The sequence below is a fragment of the Embiotoca jacksoni genome, unplaced genomic scaffold (assembly GCF_022577435.1).
Source record: "Embiotoca jacksoni isolate LCO1_2020_lvr unplaced genomic scaffold, fEmbJac1.0.p SCAF_25, whole genome shotgun sequence".
Lineage (NCBI taxonomy): Eukaryota > Metazoa > Chordata > Actinopteri > Embiotocidae > Embiotoca > Embiotoca jacksoni.
In genome coordinates this window covers 4,204,835-4,223,227 of record NW_027185376.1, presented here as the reverse complement: position 1 = coordinate 4,223,227, position 18,393 = coordinate 4,204,835, and the positions used below count along the sequence as shown (strand labels likewise).

The following is an 18,393-nucleotide window of genomic DNA, read 5'->3' as shown; positions in this document are numbered from 1 at the left end:
AAACAGTTGTATAATCTTTCATAGTTGTGGAGGAGTTTTGTCCAGTTTGAGAAAACGGTTACGTGGCATCGTCTCGGCCTGAGCTGGCAGACTTCGAGTCCGCTCAACGAAACCGACATTTGAAAGATGTGGGAGTTTACGAGGACGGGAGAATAAAAAGGCAGGTATTATCGTGTTGCATTATGGGAGATGTGAGACGAAGCGCGTTTTGGAGCTCGACCCGATCTGCCAACATTCAGTGCGTGCCCCGAAACCTTATAGAAAAGCGTTCATCGTCTTGCTTGTTATCGATGCGATAGAAAACTTGAATCGTAACGATGTGCACATAGTCTAAGACAGCGACCCCCCAAACTTGCGGTACGTGGGCCACCGGTCTTGCTGAAAGGCCAACGGTTGCACTCGACAACTGTTGTTCGCGGTTTCAGTTTCTTTCACCGTGATTGCAGTTTGGAAACGCAGCTCGCGCCAACGTCCGCTCGGTCATTCTGAAAGGCGGAACAATCGCTGCTGACCGGTGTCGGTGGGTAAGTGCGATAAAGTTGAAGTCTTAACGGGTTTTGTTGTTTTTTTTCCAAGGTAGTTGCAGTGGCGGTAGAGAATCAGCGCGTACGATGGGTTAAACCTGCTCAGGTTGTTTCAAAAGTTCCATCATCTTGAGACCACTTGTCCAACACCCTACGCATGAAGTGATTGTCTGTTCGCTCGGAGAACCAAGGTCACGATGTAACCACGCGGTCAAGCCCAGTAGGATGCAGCAATCCCCTGTGATTCTGAAGCAGTGGCCTTTCATCGTTCTTTTGTAGCCTTTCTGAAGCCTGTTGCCTTGTCAAAGCAGTGGATTTCATGACGTAAAAAATAATCCGTATCTGCAGTGGGAAGTGGTATTTGTGAAGTTTTTGGTGTGTAACATGGTCCGGAAAGTTTGGGAATGCTCAGTCGAAGAAATGAAAGAAAATATAGACATGTAACCATCAATTTAGACAAGATAACAATAGAAATTAATTTACTATTTCATTCAAAACTACGCGTATCCAAGGCAGATCTCACACAGATAAGTGTCTCCAGAGCTGAGTTTGTATTGTGGGACTCTGCAGGCCTTCTGCATTTTTGATTCCTCTCTATTTCATCGTTTGATCAGCACCCAAATGCATTATATTGCTGGATTTTCTGATTTCCTTCCTGACAACTAAAACCTCCTTTTTGTCTCCACAAAATATAAATATTCTTGGCACACCATATAAAAGTCTACCGTTGTCAGTGAAGTTAAATCAGTTTTCTACTCTGATAGCTACCACATTGCTTTTCTTGAATTCATCAAGTTACATCGTATGAATGCTCTTATTATTATTCCGATGCAAAAACACCAGGCAGTATGTATTTAAATTTCTTCCCACAGCGCGATGGAATATTATTATATAAAACGTTGTCAATCATGTCATTTTCACCCCTCGATATAAAACAACCTGCGACAAACTGTGTTTATTTCTTCATCCTGACGGGTTCAAGAGCCGGTGGGGCGAGCTTTCCCTGCAGGAAAAAAAAAAAAAAAAAAATCCATCAAGGTGGTATGTTTTCCTCTGACAGGTTGTTTGCTCGCGGAGGATCTCAGCACTTCGTCTGCAGCACTGTTCACGTTGTAGAAAAGGCTTGAAACTCGACATGGCAACGGTATATTTCCACCGGGGGGGGGTGGGCTGGTGGAGGAACAAGACGCGGAACAGCACGTACTGTAAAAACGACTGTACGCGCCGCGTCTCCTCATTGTGGTGCGAAGGATTTACCGCACGGCAAACAGAGCTGCTGAGCACACAGCGTAATGCCAAGGGTTAATCTGGAGACCAAGCGGTGAATCGTAGCCCAGATGTCTCTGTGACTTATCGACCTTTACGCACGTCAGAGTAGCTGACTCTTTTGTATCCGTGTCCTCCCTCTCCCCCCACCTCCCCTCCTACGCCATTTCAATTGGAGCCACAGTAATTCTGTGGACTGCGACTCTCACATTTCACACTTGATTTTTCATATTTCTCTTTGCATTTACGGACCGGCAGTTGCGTTTGCTTACGCAATTTACGTGAACGGCTCGGGAGATTGTTTTCGCCGCGGTTCGAGCAGCCGTGACGCGTGGGGAAGTTGCTTTGTAAAAAAAAAAAAATACAAAAAATAAAACAGCTGTACGCTTTTTCACACGTCATCTAGGTTTGTTTCACCTTGGAGGAATGAGGATTTTTGCGTGGCATAATAGCAGAGGGTTTACCGACATAACGCTCTGTCACTGTCCACTCTGCAAACATCACCCTTTTGAATATCTGTCACGACACCACGATCAATGAAAAACAATGCGTCACTGTTTCTTTTCATTCCTAAACTCATTTAACAAAATCAATTTTGTTCACGGGAGGATGATGTGATTATAAAAGAACTGAACAGAGGAATCATGCAGAAAGCTACAGTTTGTCATGTTGTCGAAATACTTTTTTTGAACAGGCTAATTCAAAAATGACAAAACTGGTCAATTTGTCCAATGACAAAACTTTGAAAACGGTGTCAGCTGTACCAACATGGAAAAAGATTACAGCTCGACTTTATTGCTGTAGAAACCGGATATAACACTGTCTGCTCGTTACAAATGAAAAGTTTTATAGACAACTTCTTTTGACTTGACCAAGTTTTATTTGAGGCAACCAACTCATGAGAAATTATAAAAATATAATGGTTTAAACTTAATATTTATTACCTGGTGAGGGCTGCTGTTAGTAAAAGCTGCATAGCCGTGCTTTAATGCTGGAGTCGGCAGTTTTTCCACATTAAGATTTCAGCATATTGTAATTCAGAGGTGAACTGAGAGGACATGAGACTAATGCACCCGGCTCTTAGTTCTCTATTCAGGCTTTAGAAAATCCAGCACGGAAGTGACACTTTAGGCTAATCACGGGTCACTTCAGAGAGAGGGCGTTCCTATTGGCTGTTCTACAAATACAGATATGAAGCCTGACTCGGCGGTGGAAAAGGTTGCTGTTCCAGCATTTGCGACAACCAGGAGACACCGAACGACCCGCCAAGTCGGGTATCCGGAGGTGCAGAGAGGGTCGACTCGGTCCTCCAACCGGGGGAGGTCCGCGGGCACGGACAGGGACGGCGGCGGACATTGCGAGCCTCGGGACACCCGCGCCAAAAAGCCACAAAGAGAGCGGAGGGCGAGGGGCCGAGGCCGTCGAGAGGCGAGCGGGCGGGCAGGCCGGCGACAAGTTGCGTCGCGCGTGCTCGTCTGGACGGAGAGCTGCGTTTTCAAATCCTGGCTTTTATTTCTCTTTTCTTCTGGAGAAACTGCATACCACCACCCCACCACCCCCCCAGCTTTAAATATTCAATTCAACACGAAGCACCATCGAAAAGAGCGATGTCGGGTCTCCATCCGACCTCAGTCCGCATGTAATAAGTTTAATTTGAACAATTTATGTGCAAGTTCTCATTTGTTTCACATGTAAAAATGGGACAAGCCAACGAGCTTTCAACACACCTCCGGACCTAAGTGCAGATGTTTGTGGTCCCAGAGGTCGAAGAACACATGGAAAACATCTCATCGCTCAACAAGACTTCACGCTGGGTCTCCTCTGATGCCGATTCAGCTTCACGCAGTCAAACTTTTTTGAATTAAAGCTCTTCAACCTTGTGTGTGTGTGTGTGATGCGCCTTTCCAAAAAGGAGTCCGGGGGTCGCGATGCCTGGTGCAGAGCCAGATTCCCTTTTATAATGACTTACTGGAGCCTGACCTTACATGTTAAAAGGTAAGGCGTGAAGTGAAGTTGAGCATGACATTTCTGGGTCACATCTGCTGTAAATTATTTGAGAGGCCTTTGTCTTCGCGGTTTGGATTGAACGAGGGGACGTCGGGGAGAAGGTGAGGCCACATATCACAGCGGAAGGAGGGTGGGGAGGAGGTGGGGGGGGGGGACAGCGATGAACATGTCTGAACAGTATCAATAATACATGTTTTGGGTCATTTGGCCGATCCTCCTCAGAAAGGCCTTAAAAAGAAAAAAAAAAAGACCGAAATCAGCGGTTTTACATCACACGTGGCTGCAGACAGTCACACTGACAGCTGCGGAGATCATGACCTTTTGCTAATGTGATTGTTTCACCAACCGGTGGGTCATCTCCGCCACCATGTGCGACAATAGCGGCCGTAAAAGGTCAGTGCAGCGTAACCTTTTGGGAAGTGTCACCTTGGCGCTGAAAGGCACGGATCTGATACGCAGCACGCGGGGGTAGGAAAGCTGCCCTTTCAGACACTCCCCGTCGTGATTGATCGGCCCGGAGGCCTCCTCGTTCGGAGAGAGATAACGCGCACTTAATATTCTGCAACGCAGCGGTGTCTTTCAAAATAGATCCCTCATTAGAAGAGATTAACACCCGGTAATGTAGTCCTGCCCGTGGTCGGTGTTCTATCCTGAAGTAACAGCGTGATCGGGCGACGCCGTGAAAAGTTTTGGCCGTGCGCCCGTGCGGAAGATCCGCGCCACCACCGTTGCCACTGCTGCTGCTTTTTTACATTTCATAATAAAAAATTTAAAAAAAACTTCTTTGAACGCGGCCCTAAGAGGGAAAATGACCAAGAAATAAAAATAAACCAATAAAAAAACCCGAAACTAAACATTATCTAAAAACGTCAGATGCTTGAATCGCCTCTCTTTTTCTGCCTCGCTCTCTTTAAATACACACACGGATATAAAAAAAAAAAAAAAAAAAAAGAAAAGAAGAAAACAAGGTTTTTTGACCCGCGGCCATTAAACAGCCGTTAGTTCGGCTGACTCACATCTTCAAGGAGCGGCGTGGCCCCGGGGCACCGTGATGCACTCTGGGTCGCATTATGGTTCAGTTACCACAAAATCTCAAAGGTTAATTCAAAGTCAGCGCATTAATTCTTCTATAAATCATCCTTAAAGTCCTAATTATTCTCCTCCCCGCTTTCGGATGTCTCCAGTCAGCACGGACAGCGCCTCCTCCCGTCCTCGAGCCTCCTTGGAACCGCAACGAGTTGACAAGCTCCAGTCTATTAGCCAAATACGATCAGCTCGTGGACCATAATAAAACTGGCCGCGCTCCATTTTCAACACGAGCCAGCAGCTGAGGAAGTTAAGGTGACGGTTTCATCCCTCCGCCGGTATTGGAAAGTCAGCCACCCGATGCTTTTTTGAGCCATTTGAGCGAGGATGAATTCCCGCCGTCAGCTCGACGCGTCAGACGTCACCGCTGTCGAGAACGTGTCCGTATTTATGGGATTCGGTCGGAGGGAGGTTTCTGAAATCCTGTCGACGGACCCCGGAGGAGGCTCCTGAATTTTCAGCTCCCTTTTTAGTCCTTTAGCACCACACTGTGTCTCAGACCGGACACGACGGAGGGAAAAGAGTGTGAGTGCGAGGCGCCGCAAATACACTGCAAAGACCTGCCGCGCTGCATGTGTGCAGAGTTGAGCGCGTGCGGCGTTTCGCTGATCCTCAGTTCTCAGGGGATTAAAGGTCAGCCACGTGGTTAAGTGAATGAATTTAAACAATTGAAGGCCTTTTTTCAAGCGTAGTAGTAGAAATGTGAACGTAAGTGACAATGATGGGGAGAACCAGAACAAAGGGTTTCTGCGAGGAGACTTTTTTTTTTTTTTTTTTTTTTTTTTTTTTTTGCGAGTTTATTAAATATTAAAAGGGATAGTTTGCTTTTTTTTTTTTTTTTTTTTGAAGTGGGGTTGTACGAGGTAGGCATCGTCCATGTAATATGCCACTTGCAGTACGGCGCAACATAAGAGCACCGAATCATCTAGAAGACACCAGTTGAGGTTTGTGGTAACGCGTCTGAAATGACAGAAAACGTATCAAACATTTCTAATCGTGGAAACGGATCAGCCGCGAGGCGAACATTTAAAACCAAAGTCAACCAAAACCCCCTTTGAAATGAAAGGAACCCAAAATGCCAAGAAAAGGCTGCTGAAACACAAATAGCACTGAAACATTAAAAAAAAAAAAGAAAGAAGAAGAAGAAACAAATCTAATCAAAGTGCAGAAATGGATGCGAAATATCGCATTAGGGTCTCCGAGGCCAAAATAATGGCTTCTCTTCCGCTTCGTATTCACTATAAGCTGATAACCAGCTGCAGGTGTTCGGCTTTACATTTACGCACGTCAATCAATTTTCTTATCCAAGAAAGGAAAGTGGAACGAGCAGATTTCCATTAAGATCTCACGTCAACTTAAAAGCGATTTAATAGAGATTAAGTGTTGTTTTTTTTTTACATAATATGTATCCATCGTCAGGTTTCGAAGACGCTGACGTGGTAATTGAGCTCACCTGTTTACAGCTCCTCCACGAGGTGTGGTCGGTGCCAGGCCCGCCCGACCCGCCTCGGGTGTTGCCGGATGCTCGAACCACGGTTCTCCCCTGCACGCTTCCATGATTTTTATGAGGAACATTCGCTGAAGTGCAAATAAGCAACCGAACGAAAGCTTAAGTTAATGAGCCCGTGGAATATTTTAATGAATTAGATCGATTTAAATTGGAAGCTTTCTGGTCACGTTTGCTTTTTTTTTTTTTTTTTTAATTCATGCAAAAAGTGATTTTTAAAAATCAGGATTTAGGTCTAATTGATCCAAATGACCCGAGATTTTTTTTGGATTTAACAGCAACGGTTTACCTTTCCTCTCCCCCATCTTCACTTTATGATGTACTCACTGTTGTTTCAATCACTCCACCCCCCCCTCCCCAAAAAAAAAAAATTTAAAAAGAAGAAAAGAAAATTATGTCGTCGCCAGTCTCACTGAAGCTGCCGTAAACTTTCAGCAATCCATCATCCACGCCGTATTAATCGCAGACGAGCCGCCATCCGCGGCCTGAATTAGCTCTGGAACCCCCTCCGAGATAATCGCTTTCTCGTCAACCGGCAAATTTGACGTGTGACAAATTCAGATGTGGATATAAATGGGTAAAACGAAGGGCGGATGCGTGCGGAATACGTCCCCTCGTTTGCCTGCACGTGGGATATCACTCGGTGGACGGCGCCTCCTTCGTCGGCGCGTCGCTTCTTTCCACGTACCTCCGCTCGCGCCCGTTGCAGGGTGAAAGGTCAGCGCTGCCGTAAAGTTGGGGGTCTGTGAGGGTTGATCGTCGACTGCATGTAAAAGTGGACGGAGCTTTAAGGGGTCTGAAAAGAGAAAAAGAAAAAAGAAGGCCAGCGCATAAATGTCTTAAAGTGCTCCGAAAGAAAAACATCCTGGCTCCTTAAACTCTCATTCAACTTCTCTGGTGAAACACAAAGTCAATACGTTTTTTCCACAAGTCGTCATTCACCGAAGTCTCTTCCTTCTGATTAGCTTTCTGGCGGTCCGTCTGAAAATAATTCCATCATTAATTCCATATTAGGCCTTTTAAAAAGCGGTATGTTTGGGAAGGGGTGGGGGGGTGGGGGGTCGTGTCTGTTTGATTGACAGGCCCGTGGTGCACTCGGCTCGCATCTTTGTAGTTCTTTCAAATATGGTCACGGCCAAAAAATAATGAAGCTTCAGAATGGTCGCTCACAAACCAACGGGTCGGGGGTCAAGGGTCAGGGGTTATTTCATGTTTTTAGTTGGGTTGTTTTTTTTATCCCTGGAGGTTGCTGCCTGGCAAAACTGCAAATCGGGCCCGTTTTTAAAGTCTGGTTAAGTCTGCTGTCCAAGTGGACTCTCTGGACGTCCGCAGAAAGTCCACTTGAGGACTTTGGAAAGCCCTCAGGCACTCACAGGCTTCCTGGAAACGTGCCTGCGAGAATAAGGACCGCAAGAGCAGTAAAGTGCAGGCATTTAGATTCCAACTTTTACAACGCTCCATAGGAAAAAAAAAGCAAATCCTTTCATTTGTACTTGGCGGCGAGGAAACGGTTTATCTGAGCGCAAAAAAAACAACTTATTTGACAAAAGGTGAAAATGGCACAAAAAAAAAAGAAAGTTCTTATCGAAGTTGGCATTCAGGAGGACAAGTTTGTGATCTCCGTTTTTTCCCTCGCAGTTCAAAGTAGGAGTCTAAGCGTGTGAAGATGGGAATCCACTGGGAGCCGTCATCTCGCAGAACATTTCCTTTCTTCCCGACAAGTCGCGCCTCATCTCGTTTGAGGTTGCGTATTACGTTGCCCGAAACGTGACGCTCGCCGCTATCTCAACCACGTCCGCCTCGATAAGGAGTCCGTCTCGCTTCAAAAAAAAAAAAAAAAAAAAAGAAAATAAGTGTTTTCGTGCTGCAAATACTCCTGAAATATGTCAAGCTTCCTTTTTATACCGACTTCCTCGAGGAGCTTGTCGTCTTACGGCGCGCACGCTCAGACTGACGAGGTTTAATGCCGATGAGACGGCGCTCGCTTTGGGTTAGGGTCTGTTGGTTTTGAGTGAGACCGACAAGCAAGTTACGTATTCATCTTGTTGTCGGGGGAGCTCACGCTGCAGTCGAGCGAGAGAGAAAGACTGAGTGTGTGTGTGTGTGTGTGTGTGTGTGTGGAGACATTTGACACGACACTGCCACCCAGTGGTGCCATCCGTGAAGTCACCGTAACCTTAACAACAGGGAGTAATTGGGACAGACCATAACACTGTTGGCATTTCTTTAATAAACATTTTGCCAAAGGAGGAGGGAGGGAGGACAAATCATTTTAGTAAAAAAAAAAAAAAAAAAGAAAAGAAAAGACAGTTTCCTTTTTTTAAGTCGGGGTTATGCGTGTTTGTTTTTGTTCATGATTTTACAACACCTACTGGCAAAAAGGCATGTGGAATTCAAAGTGGGAAAAAAAAAAAAAAAAACTGTCTTTTCTCCACGATTCGCCGCGGCCGCCCATTAAAGCCGCCGAAGTCCTCGTCCTCGAGTATCTGCGCTGTGCCGACCGACGCCTGATCTGTCAATCCAAAATGCTCTCGTAGCTAAAATAGTTTTCCGCCTACTTCAGTCAGTAGTGCAAAACATTAATACTAGTCTGCCCTGGAGCAATTACAGAAAGGCTGAAGGTAGAGATTTTAAAAATGTACCTGGCCTGATAAATGTACACTCAAAAAAGGTAAAAGTTTAATTTAAAAGACAGCAGAATAGATTACAAAAAAATATGAAAATGGTATGAGCAAGAAAAAGCTCCTCCGGTGTTATTTCGACTGTCCTTCTGCAGCGTCCTCCGCATTCCAGACTGAGGAGGAATACAATGCCTGACACAGAATTAAGTTATTACTAACTGAATGTGCGTCTCCAGATCGGTGTGGCCCGAGAGGCTTCTTGGTTCGCAACGGGAATCCTCCCGAGCCTTTCGTCCATTGTCACATTTCCAGTCTTTCAGAAAGGCAGCCCTCGTCCTCTGATTGTTGCCGTCGAGTTCACGTGCGGGACAAAGCCGAGGGGCAGCGGCGGAGCCCCGACCTGGGAGGGGGAGCCCCAGGCTTGCCCCGGCGCCGGGATGGGCGGCGGCGGCGGTCCGCCGTCTTTCCGAGCCATGGCGTGGTTGTACAGGTGGAGAGCGCCGGGGTTGGGCTGCGCCTCCACGGGCAGGGGGCTGTGATTGTACTCGAACCGGTGGTCCTTGTCGCCGGCGAACATCATGCCGCCGGGTCCGGCGGCTCCGGCACCCGGAGGGAACGGGTCTGGGTGGGCCGAGGCGCCGGCGGCCGCTCCGGGCCCGCTGAACACCTCTCTCAGAGCGTGAGGCGGCAGCCCTCCGCCCATCATGTGACCCATGTAGCTGTCCCCGAAGCCTGCGGGGGTGAAAGGCGGAGGCGGCGGGTGGCTGTACTCGCCGCCGTACCCGGAACCTTCTGCGGTGGGGAGAGGTGGGTAGTCGGGCTCCGGGGGTCTCCCTCCGTCGCCTCCACCTGCGGATGCAATAGGGGGAGCGTGGCCCGTCTTGGGCTCGGGCGGGGGCTGCCGGTAGTCCAGGTCAGCGTGTGGAGGTGGTTCTGGGGGCTCGGGTGGTCTCTGGTCCGGGGGCAGGATGGACACTGCACCTGCCTCTGACACTGGAAAATAAAAAATAATAATAATAGTAATCACGGTATTGTGATGTAGATGCGGAGGTATCAAACATTCTCTCATCATAATCAATAGAAAATCCAAAATCGGAAAGCTGTTTCAATAATAATTACAAAATTCAAGCAAAAATTGGACACGTGAAAATTTGCTGATATTCACAGAGCAGCATTATAGTAAACTGAATATCAATATAAGGATATCAAAATTAAAATAAAACATGTCATACATTTTTGGGGGAATTTCTCATTTTGTTTATCGATTTCCTGCTGACTTAAGACCGTTTCTTGTTCAGCAGTAACACGAGAATCTCTCCTTTCACACTCATTCCTAATCTTTCCGGCCATGTACATTTCCGGGTAAACTTGCTCTCGTTCGCTTGGTAAGAAACGTACTACTACGCCTCATCCGTTGTCTTCATCAACGATTCCACCAAGTAAGAAGAAGGCTTAAAAAATAAATAAATAAATAAACAAGATTTTTTTTTTTTCTTCTTCTTGCTGAACCGGAAGTCTAAAGAAAAACAGATGAAGACCCACCTGGAGAGACGGGGCTGGGCTCAGGAGGCTGTTTGACCTCTGGAGGTAGAAGCGGTGGTGCTGCTGCTGCAGCTCCAGCAGGGTTGGCGCTCTCTGCACCTCCTTCTCCACCGTCGCCGGGCTCCGGCCTCTGAGCCTGCTGAGCCTTGAGGAGCTGAGCGAGCAGCATGGTCATGGCCGTCTGCGTGGCGGCCGCGGCTTCGCCCTCCGGGTTGCCCGACGGCGGCGAGGGAGGCTTGGGCATCGGAGGTGTGCGCGGTACCCCCCGCCGGCGGGGCGGCGGGCGGCGGGGGCTTGGCGGGCGGGGGCGGGGGCTCGGCCGGGTCGGTCGGCGCTAAAGCTTTGGAGAGCTGCTGCAGTGTCTCCTGGTTGACCTTCGTGCTCATGGACTGGACGAACTGGGCGGTGTTGACCGCGCTCTTGGGCTGGCCGAAGAAGTTGAGCAGGACCGCCAGCTGCTCCTGGGTGAACTGGGAGTTTGGACCTTTTGGGTCTGGAAGACGACGAGAGGGGGGGAAAAAAAAAACGAACATCTCAGGAACGCATATCTGAAATGACATGCTCTAAACTTCATACGAGATTAGACCGGAAGCTCCAGTTTCAAATATTTTGATCAGAGAAAAAAAAAAAAAAAAATACATCCTGTGTACATCACAACGTATGCGTCAGGTTTTGTGCCTTTTTTTAAAAAAAAAATGCCAATAATCACTCTGCCGATTCAAATGAATGCCAGTAAAGCCAGATGCGGTGCAAAGAATACCGAATGCTTGAACAGTATTGGACAAAGAAAGACGATCGAATAAGATCGAATGAGCTTCGTTCAGAGTGTCGGCGACGCGTGCGTAAAAGAACACGCGAATGAAAGTTACATTCGGGATCAAACGGGTGTTCGGAGCAACTACTCTGCAAAACAGCCGATCGCGTCTAACCTCTTACATAATGATCCTGATATTTACTGAAATAAATCCCGAGTGTTTACGTCCGTATTTGTCGCCGCGACGTGCGCCGAGTCGCTCGCTTATTACGCGCTTTGGATGCCGGCGACCGACGAGCCGATGATCGAAAGGCGGCGGACACGCCGACGGTCGGGTCCCGACTCACCGAGCAGCGCGGAGGCGGCGGCGTTCGGGGCCTTGACGCCTCCCGGGGCCGAGAGGCCCTGCGGCGTGTTGCTGCGGCTGTCGTCGAGGCCCAGCTCTTTGCGGGGCGCCTTCGGGGCCGCCAGCTCGTCCGGCATCTGCTTCTGCCGCCGCCGCTTCTTGCTCCACAGCTCGTGACAGTCCTGCCACAGTGGAAGGCTACGAGAGAGGTGGAAATAGTCAGCGTGGTGAGAGGGGGGGGCGTTAAGGGATCTGGTGACACACATATATATATATATGCATATATATACATATATATATATGATGAACCTGAACGTACTCTGGCGGCGGCATCTTGTCCGGATCCACGTCCTTGAGAAACTCGCTGCCCAGCGCTTGTTCGGCCGTGCATCGTTTGCTGGGGTCCAAGTTCAGCATGTGGTCGAACAGGTCCAGGGCAGACGGAGGGATGCTGCAACGACAACACCAGCGCAAGGTCGCGGTTAAAAACAAAACAAAAACAAAACAAAAAAAGGGTGCAAATGCGCCGCGAGTCCCGTGAAACGTTACGATTACACGTGGTGAACTTACAAAGCGAACTCCTCTCGTAGCCGTCTGCGGTACTGCTTCTTTGGTTTCATGGTGTTGAAGAAGGGAAGCTTTATTACGTCTGGCCAGACGGCGGGACAGGGGCTGCCGCATATTCGGCTGGAAGACACAAACCCGTTAAGTTTCGAGCGGAACGCGGCGAAGTGCGGGACGCAGGAGGCGACGCGGGAGACGGCGCGTCGCATTTGTTCGCCGCGAGATCTCGTTTTCCTTGTCGGCTTAAAATCGAAAGAGCGAGTGAAATGACACCCGTGGCGTGCGCGCGTCTCCCACGTCACAGCTTACAACGGAGGGGGGGGGGGGGGGGGGGAACAAATAAATAATATATTAACCGGACCGCGTGGCTGCACGGCATCGCGGTCGCGTTGCGACAGCTCTCGATCTCCGTTTTTCGGAGGTGTTTTTTTTTTTTTTAAACCGCCGTCAAAGAGTTCAAGAATTTCGCCTCCACTTACCTGATGAGCTCTAACTGGGCAAGCTCCTGGTTAGCTTGAAAGATGGGTTTCTTTGTGAACAGTTCTCCCAGAATGCATCTGTGGCGGGACACAAGGAGACAACAGTTGGCGATCGCGCTCGTACGCGTCCACTTACCGGTAGACGGGTCCGAAACGTAAACGTGAATTCGAGCCCCGTCGCTCTTACCCGCAGCTCCACACGTCGATAGCCGGCGTGTACCTCTCTTCCCCGAGGAGCAGCTCCGGGGGACGGTACCACAGCGTGATCACTTTGTTGGTGTACGGGCGGCTGGAAACGCCAAAAGACGAGATCGGTTAAGTCGGTGGCGCAATCGCACGCCGAGAGGTAGCAGTAATGATAAAGGGGAATCTCGTAAAAGAACCAGATATACAAGTGCGTGCATGTCTACGGTAAAAGGACGCCCACCTCTCTTCGGAGTTATACAGCCGGGCGAGACCAAAGTCTGCGAGCTTTATTTGACCTCTGATCAGGAAGGAAGAAAAACACTGATTACTGCCAGTAGGGGGGAGAAAAAAAACAACAAAAAAAAACACCCCTCACAACGTACGAAAACATAAAAAGGACGTTTAATTCTGGTCCGGTGAGACGAAAGAAAATGCTGCGGTCTCACTTGTTGTTGAGCAGAATGTTGGAGCACTTGATGTCTCTGTGCAGGAAGTTCTTCTTGTGGCAGTAATCGAGACCCTCGAGCAACTGCCGCATGAAAGACTTGATGTGGCTCTCGTTGAAATGGACCAGGCCCGACTCGAGCAAACCCATCAGGTCGTGGTCCATGTATTCGAACACCAGATAGAAAGCACCTGAGATCGGGAGGGAAGAGGAGCCTCAGCAAAGACGGGAATCGACACCGACGACATGCCACGAAACACAAACTGAAAAAAAAAACTAAAAACATACGGTACCTTTATCGTTCTTGAAGTCCAGAGCGTCCTCCTTGTCCGTGACAATCTCCTTCATGTTTATGATGCTCTTGTGGTTGAGTTGTCGCAAGATTTTGATCTCTCTGATGGCTGTGATTGGGAAGCCCTCCTTTTCGTTGTCCAGTCGAACCTTCTTCAAAGCCACCATTTCAGCTGAGGGGCGAAAAGGAGGAGCTGAAACTCAGAAACGACATCACGAGCTGGTCCAACTCTAAACGGACCTTTTTTTTATCCACGACAGAAACGTACGAGACATCAGAATCATCTTTTATTTCACCTCTGAAGTACCCAGGATTCATGTTCATTTTGTTGAGGAAAAGTAAAAGAATAAAGGTTTGTCTTGAGAGAAAAAAAAACAAAAAAAACAAAACGTACCGGTGTCTTTGTCTTTAGCTTTGTACACTTGACCGTAGGTACCTTCCCCTGTGATTCCGATGATCTCAAACTTGTCCACGCAACGTTTTCCCCAGTCTATCTCCGTCTCTTTAATCTCACCGTATCTTGGGCCACAAATTCTGGGAATGACGAGAAAAAGTATTTCAAATGGAAGCCAAGTCAACAGATGGGAAAACAAGGTTGCAGCTTTAGGACTGAACACTCGATGACATACTTGGGTCTTTTGCGAAGTGTTTGGGGCTTTTTGTCGTCGGGCGGGCTGCGAGGGGAAGATGTGCCACCAGGAAGTTCGGGCGGCAGAGGCAAGTCGGTCAGAAGTTGACGAGCCTTTTTGTCCGACTTTTTCTTTCCTGAGAGTAAGCTGTCCTTCAAGCTGGCAAAATGGTAGGAAAGAGAGAGAGAGAGAGAGAGTGTGAGCATATCTGAACAATCAAGTACAACGAATGACACGTGCGCAAAAAAACGCCAGGTCAGCACGCCCGTACCTTTCTCCTTTGTCAATGTGCTCAAGAATGGCTTGCGGCAACGGCAGAGCTGGCAGAGTGGAGATGAGCGTGCCGGGGGCTCGCTCCTTCTCTTTGCCCGGCGCAGACGCTGGCGCTTTCCTCTTGTCCCGGTGGACGGAGTCGTCCTTCCCCTTCCCGTCTCTGTCCCTGCCGGCCTGGTGCTCCGCGGTCCTCTTGGACGACCGGTCGGAGGGGGACTGCGGCTGGTTCGAAGTGGGCGTCCTGGGGCCCTTCTCCGGTTGAGGCGGAGAGGGAGGGCGGCCCTTCCTGGATGTGTGATTTGGTTTCGGGCTGGGTTGATGAGCGGATAAGGAACCCTTGGTCGGGGTCGAGGTGTTGCTGGAGTTCTTGGCCTTCGCGGCCGCCTCCGCGGCTTTGGCCTTTTTCTGCTTACTGAGCTCGGCAGCGAGGCTGGACTTGAAGGTGAGCGTGCTCGGCGACAGGCTCGAGGGGCGGCTGCGGGAACGAGAGTGGCGGTGGCGGCTGCGAGAACGCGAATGCCTTGTGGTTGAATACGGACTTCTGCTGCGTGACCGAGCTGATCGCCTGGAAAGAAAAACAAGAACATCGTCTCGTCGGATGGAGCCGTGAAAAGAACGCATCGAGGAAGGGAGGTTATTACATCCGCATTACAAATGCAGTTATTGTCACGAGCGTGCCAGCGGATACGGGACGAAAATCAACAAATCTAAATGTCATCACTTTTGTATTTGTTTGGGTTGCGCAGTTATTTGAAACTGTAAAAGGTTACAGCTGCTACTGCGGAGATTTAATCCTCCGCTGGCCACAAAACCTCATTTTCTCTGGTAAATTTCATCGGTTCGTGTCGACAAATATTTCAAATGAGAGGCAAAAACTCCGGCACATTGCAGAGTCCTTATCGGTGACATCTGAAGCATTTGCTATCTGATTAAAAGTCACCACACCAGTCGGGCACACCCAACAAAACTGAAGATCAATCGTCCTACTGCGAGAACTCACCTAACATCTGGACTCGGGCTCATGGACTTCCTGTACGGGCTCCGTGACCTCCTGCGGTTTCCGTAAGGACTTGATCCAAACTCCCCTTGTTCGTACGGACTGTGTCGCCCGTAACTCGGTGACCTGCGCCAGTTCGCCGGGCTCGCGGGGGATCGCTTCCTCTTGTTGCTCGAGTACGAGCTGGGCGACTTCGGCGGGCCGTACGACCCGTACGCGTCTCCGTCGCGGCCGTAGTACGTGGAAGTGGGAGAAAGTCTTTTGCTTCCGTAAGTTGGACTTCTTCTGGATATCGGCTGGTTATAACCGCCGGGAGACTGGTAGTTATACGAATAGGACGTCCCATAGGGACTTTCTGCTTTAAAACCAGGACTTCTCCTGTATGCCCTGAGGTCTTCGCGGTCGTCTCTGTAAGACTGGGGAGCGTCTCTGTATGCAGACGGGGGCTCTTTGTCGGATCTCGTTTTACTTCTGTGGCTTTTTGAATCCCTTTTCTCGGCAGACTGAGAGGACTGGGACGTGGACGTCCTCTTGCCGTTTCTGTCACTGCTCCTCGTCGCGTCTCTGTGGTTTTTAGAGCCACTCAGGCTACTACCCCCACTCCTGGTTTTGGAGGCGTCTCTCTCCTCTTTCTGGCGCTCCTTCCTCCTGCCCGGCTCCTGCTTGCTCCTCTCGGACGGCCCGTCCTTGGCGAGGCACGCCGTCTCCCGGTCTCTCGGGTGGCTTTTGTCGTCCGGGGTCGCCGGTCCGTTGCGGTCGCCGAAGTCGGCGTCGCTCAGCCGGTCCGCCGGGACACCGTCGGCGCGCGGGTCCGGGAGTTTGGGAGACGGGCTCCCGGAGAACCGCTCGGACTGGGAGCTCACGTCGTCGTACTCCACCAGCGTCCGAAGTTCAACCTCCTTGTCAAACGCGGTCCTCCGGTCGCCGCCGCCGTCGGGGTCTCCCGCCGCGCCGGTGCGCCACAGCTCCCTCTCCCTGGGCTGCCTGCGTTTCTTCCTCCTGGAAGCCGACGACCGCCTCTTCTCGCGGTGTCTCTCCCGCTGAGCGACGCCGCTCCCGGCTTTCGTCCGCCGGTCCTGCCTGCCGGCGGTCCTCTGCGCGGAGGGGCTCCGTCCCCGACCCTCACGAAGCACCTCCGAATTCGGCATTTTTTTTATATATATATATTCCCTTCTCCAATAAACGCAAACGGCCGCGTTGAGAATAAAACAATAATAATAATAAAAGATATCGTGTCGTTTCACCGAAGTCGTGTTGTGGAACAAAACATTTGTGCTAGCAGGCTAAAAAAAAAAAAAAAAAAAAAAAAAAAAAAAATCACAAGCTTAACGTTAGCATGATCAAAGCTAGCGCCGTCGAGCGGGTCGAGTTCCTCCACCGGAGCCGGTCGGTACCGGCGGGTTCCTCCGCCGCCGAATTCACAACACGGTGCTTCGTTACGGAGCCGGTTGGATACTTAGCCATCGTAATCCGGGGGCAGACATCTCCCGGGGTTTAGTTAGCCGATGCTAGTCCGGGGGGGGGGGGGGGGGGGGGGGGGAGGAGGAGGAAGAGGAGGAGAAGGGGGGTTGTTGTTTTTTTTTTTTGTTGTTGTTGTTTTTTTTAGCCGGCTAAGTTTTCCACTAGCTCGTCGTCGGGAGCGAAGGCCCCAAAAAAAAAAAAAAAAAAAAAAAAAAAAAAAAAAAAAAAAAAGCGGCTCCAAAATTTAAAACCCGGCTCTTCTAAAATACGCCGCGGCCCGTCCGAGCTCGTAAATCCAATCGCCGGACGGCGCAAGAGGGGGGGGTTTTATTTTTTTAATTTTTTTTTAAAAACTCCGCCTGACGAACTTCTCCTCGCCTCCCCCCCCGGAAAAAAATGTGCAACGAGGAAGTGGATGAAGAGCACGCGAGCTGGGCTGGGCTAGCCCCCGCGCTAGCCACCTTTAGCTTTCTGTTCTCCTCGCGTGGAGTTCAAGGGAACTCCGTCAAATCTGAAGAAAACAAAAAAAAAAAAAAAACCTTCAACGAAACACGTCTGCTTTTTTTTTTTTTTGTTTTTTTTTGTTTTTTTCGCCGCTCCCTCGTAAAAAAAAAAAAAAAAAAAAAAAAAAACGGGCTCAAAAAAATAAAAATAAAAAAAATCCTTTTTATTAAATTCAAAATATTATAACTTTTATAGTTCTGGGGCCCCCACCCACCCCCCCACCCCTTCCGCCCGGACAAGCTTTCAAACTACAGGCCCTGTGCGTCGCTGTGGACCAATGGTACCCGTATGCGTAAATCCAGATCAGCGGTTACGTCACCACGAAGGGAAACCCCTACCTTCAAAATACAGTACAACACCACGATATAAAAATTATATATATATATTAAAAAAAAAAAATGCGACATGAACAAGAGTAGACAAAACTAAAGTCTTATTTTCCATGCTTCACTTGAACGCCACATAATATCGTCTTTCCAAACATTAATTGAGGAGCTATTTGATCCTCTCATAAAGCACATTCATGGCACACTGACATGGCAGGTTTTTTTTTTTTGTTTTTTTTATATATATATAGGCTATAAAGACTTTATATGTACTTTATGGTAAATCAAATCAAATGCACTATGGCATAAAGCATAAATAATGTGGTATGCACAGAAATAAAGTTTGACAACTTATTTCCATGTTGGTCAAGTCTGTAAGGTTTTGAGGTACTTGTACTTTACTTGAGTCTTTTGCTTTTATTAATTTCACTATATTTCAGAGGAAAATATTATACTTTCTCCGCTACATTTATTTGACGGCTTCACTTATTTTCAGATGATTGTTTTTTTTTTTTTTTTGCTTTTTGTTTGTTTGACCTCTTACAAAAAGCAGACGTCTCCCGAGTTGTTAACAGCTCCGCCAA

At 48.8% G+C, this 18,393-nt stretch overlaps 1 protein-coding gene across 1 annotated transcript; it reads right to left on the bottom strand.

Moving 5' to 3' along the window:
* Window positions 1-8,600: 8,600 nt before the first annotated feature.
* On the bottom strand, window positions 8,601-17,030 carry cdk13 (cyclin dependent kinase 13). Its single transcript, XM_069159688.1, is given in 15 exon segments — window positions 8,601-10,004; window positions 10,554-10,819; window positions 10,821-11,046; window positions 11,655-11,851; window positions 11,973-12,104; window positions 12,224-12,340; window positions 12,697-12,774; window positions 12,884-12,985; window positions 13,124-13,180; window positions 13,329-13,518; window positions 13,621-13,791; window positions 14,014-14,153; window positions 14,249-14,407; window positions 14,520-15,086; window positions 15,522-17,030. Coding segments are annotated over 15 exon segments (4,224 nt in total). The 5' UTR covers window positions 16,667-17,030; the 3' UTR covers window positions 8,601-9,327.
* Window positions 17,031-18,393: the final 1,363 nt, after the last annotated feature.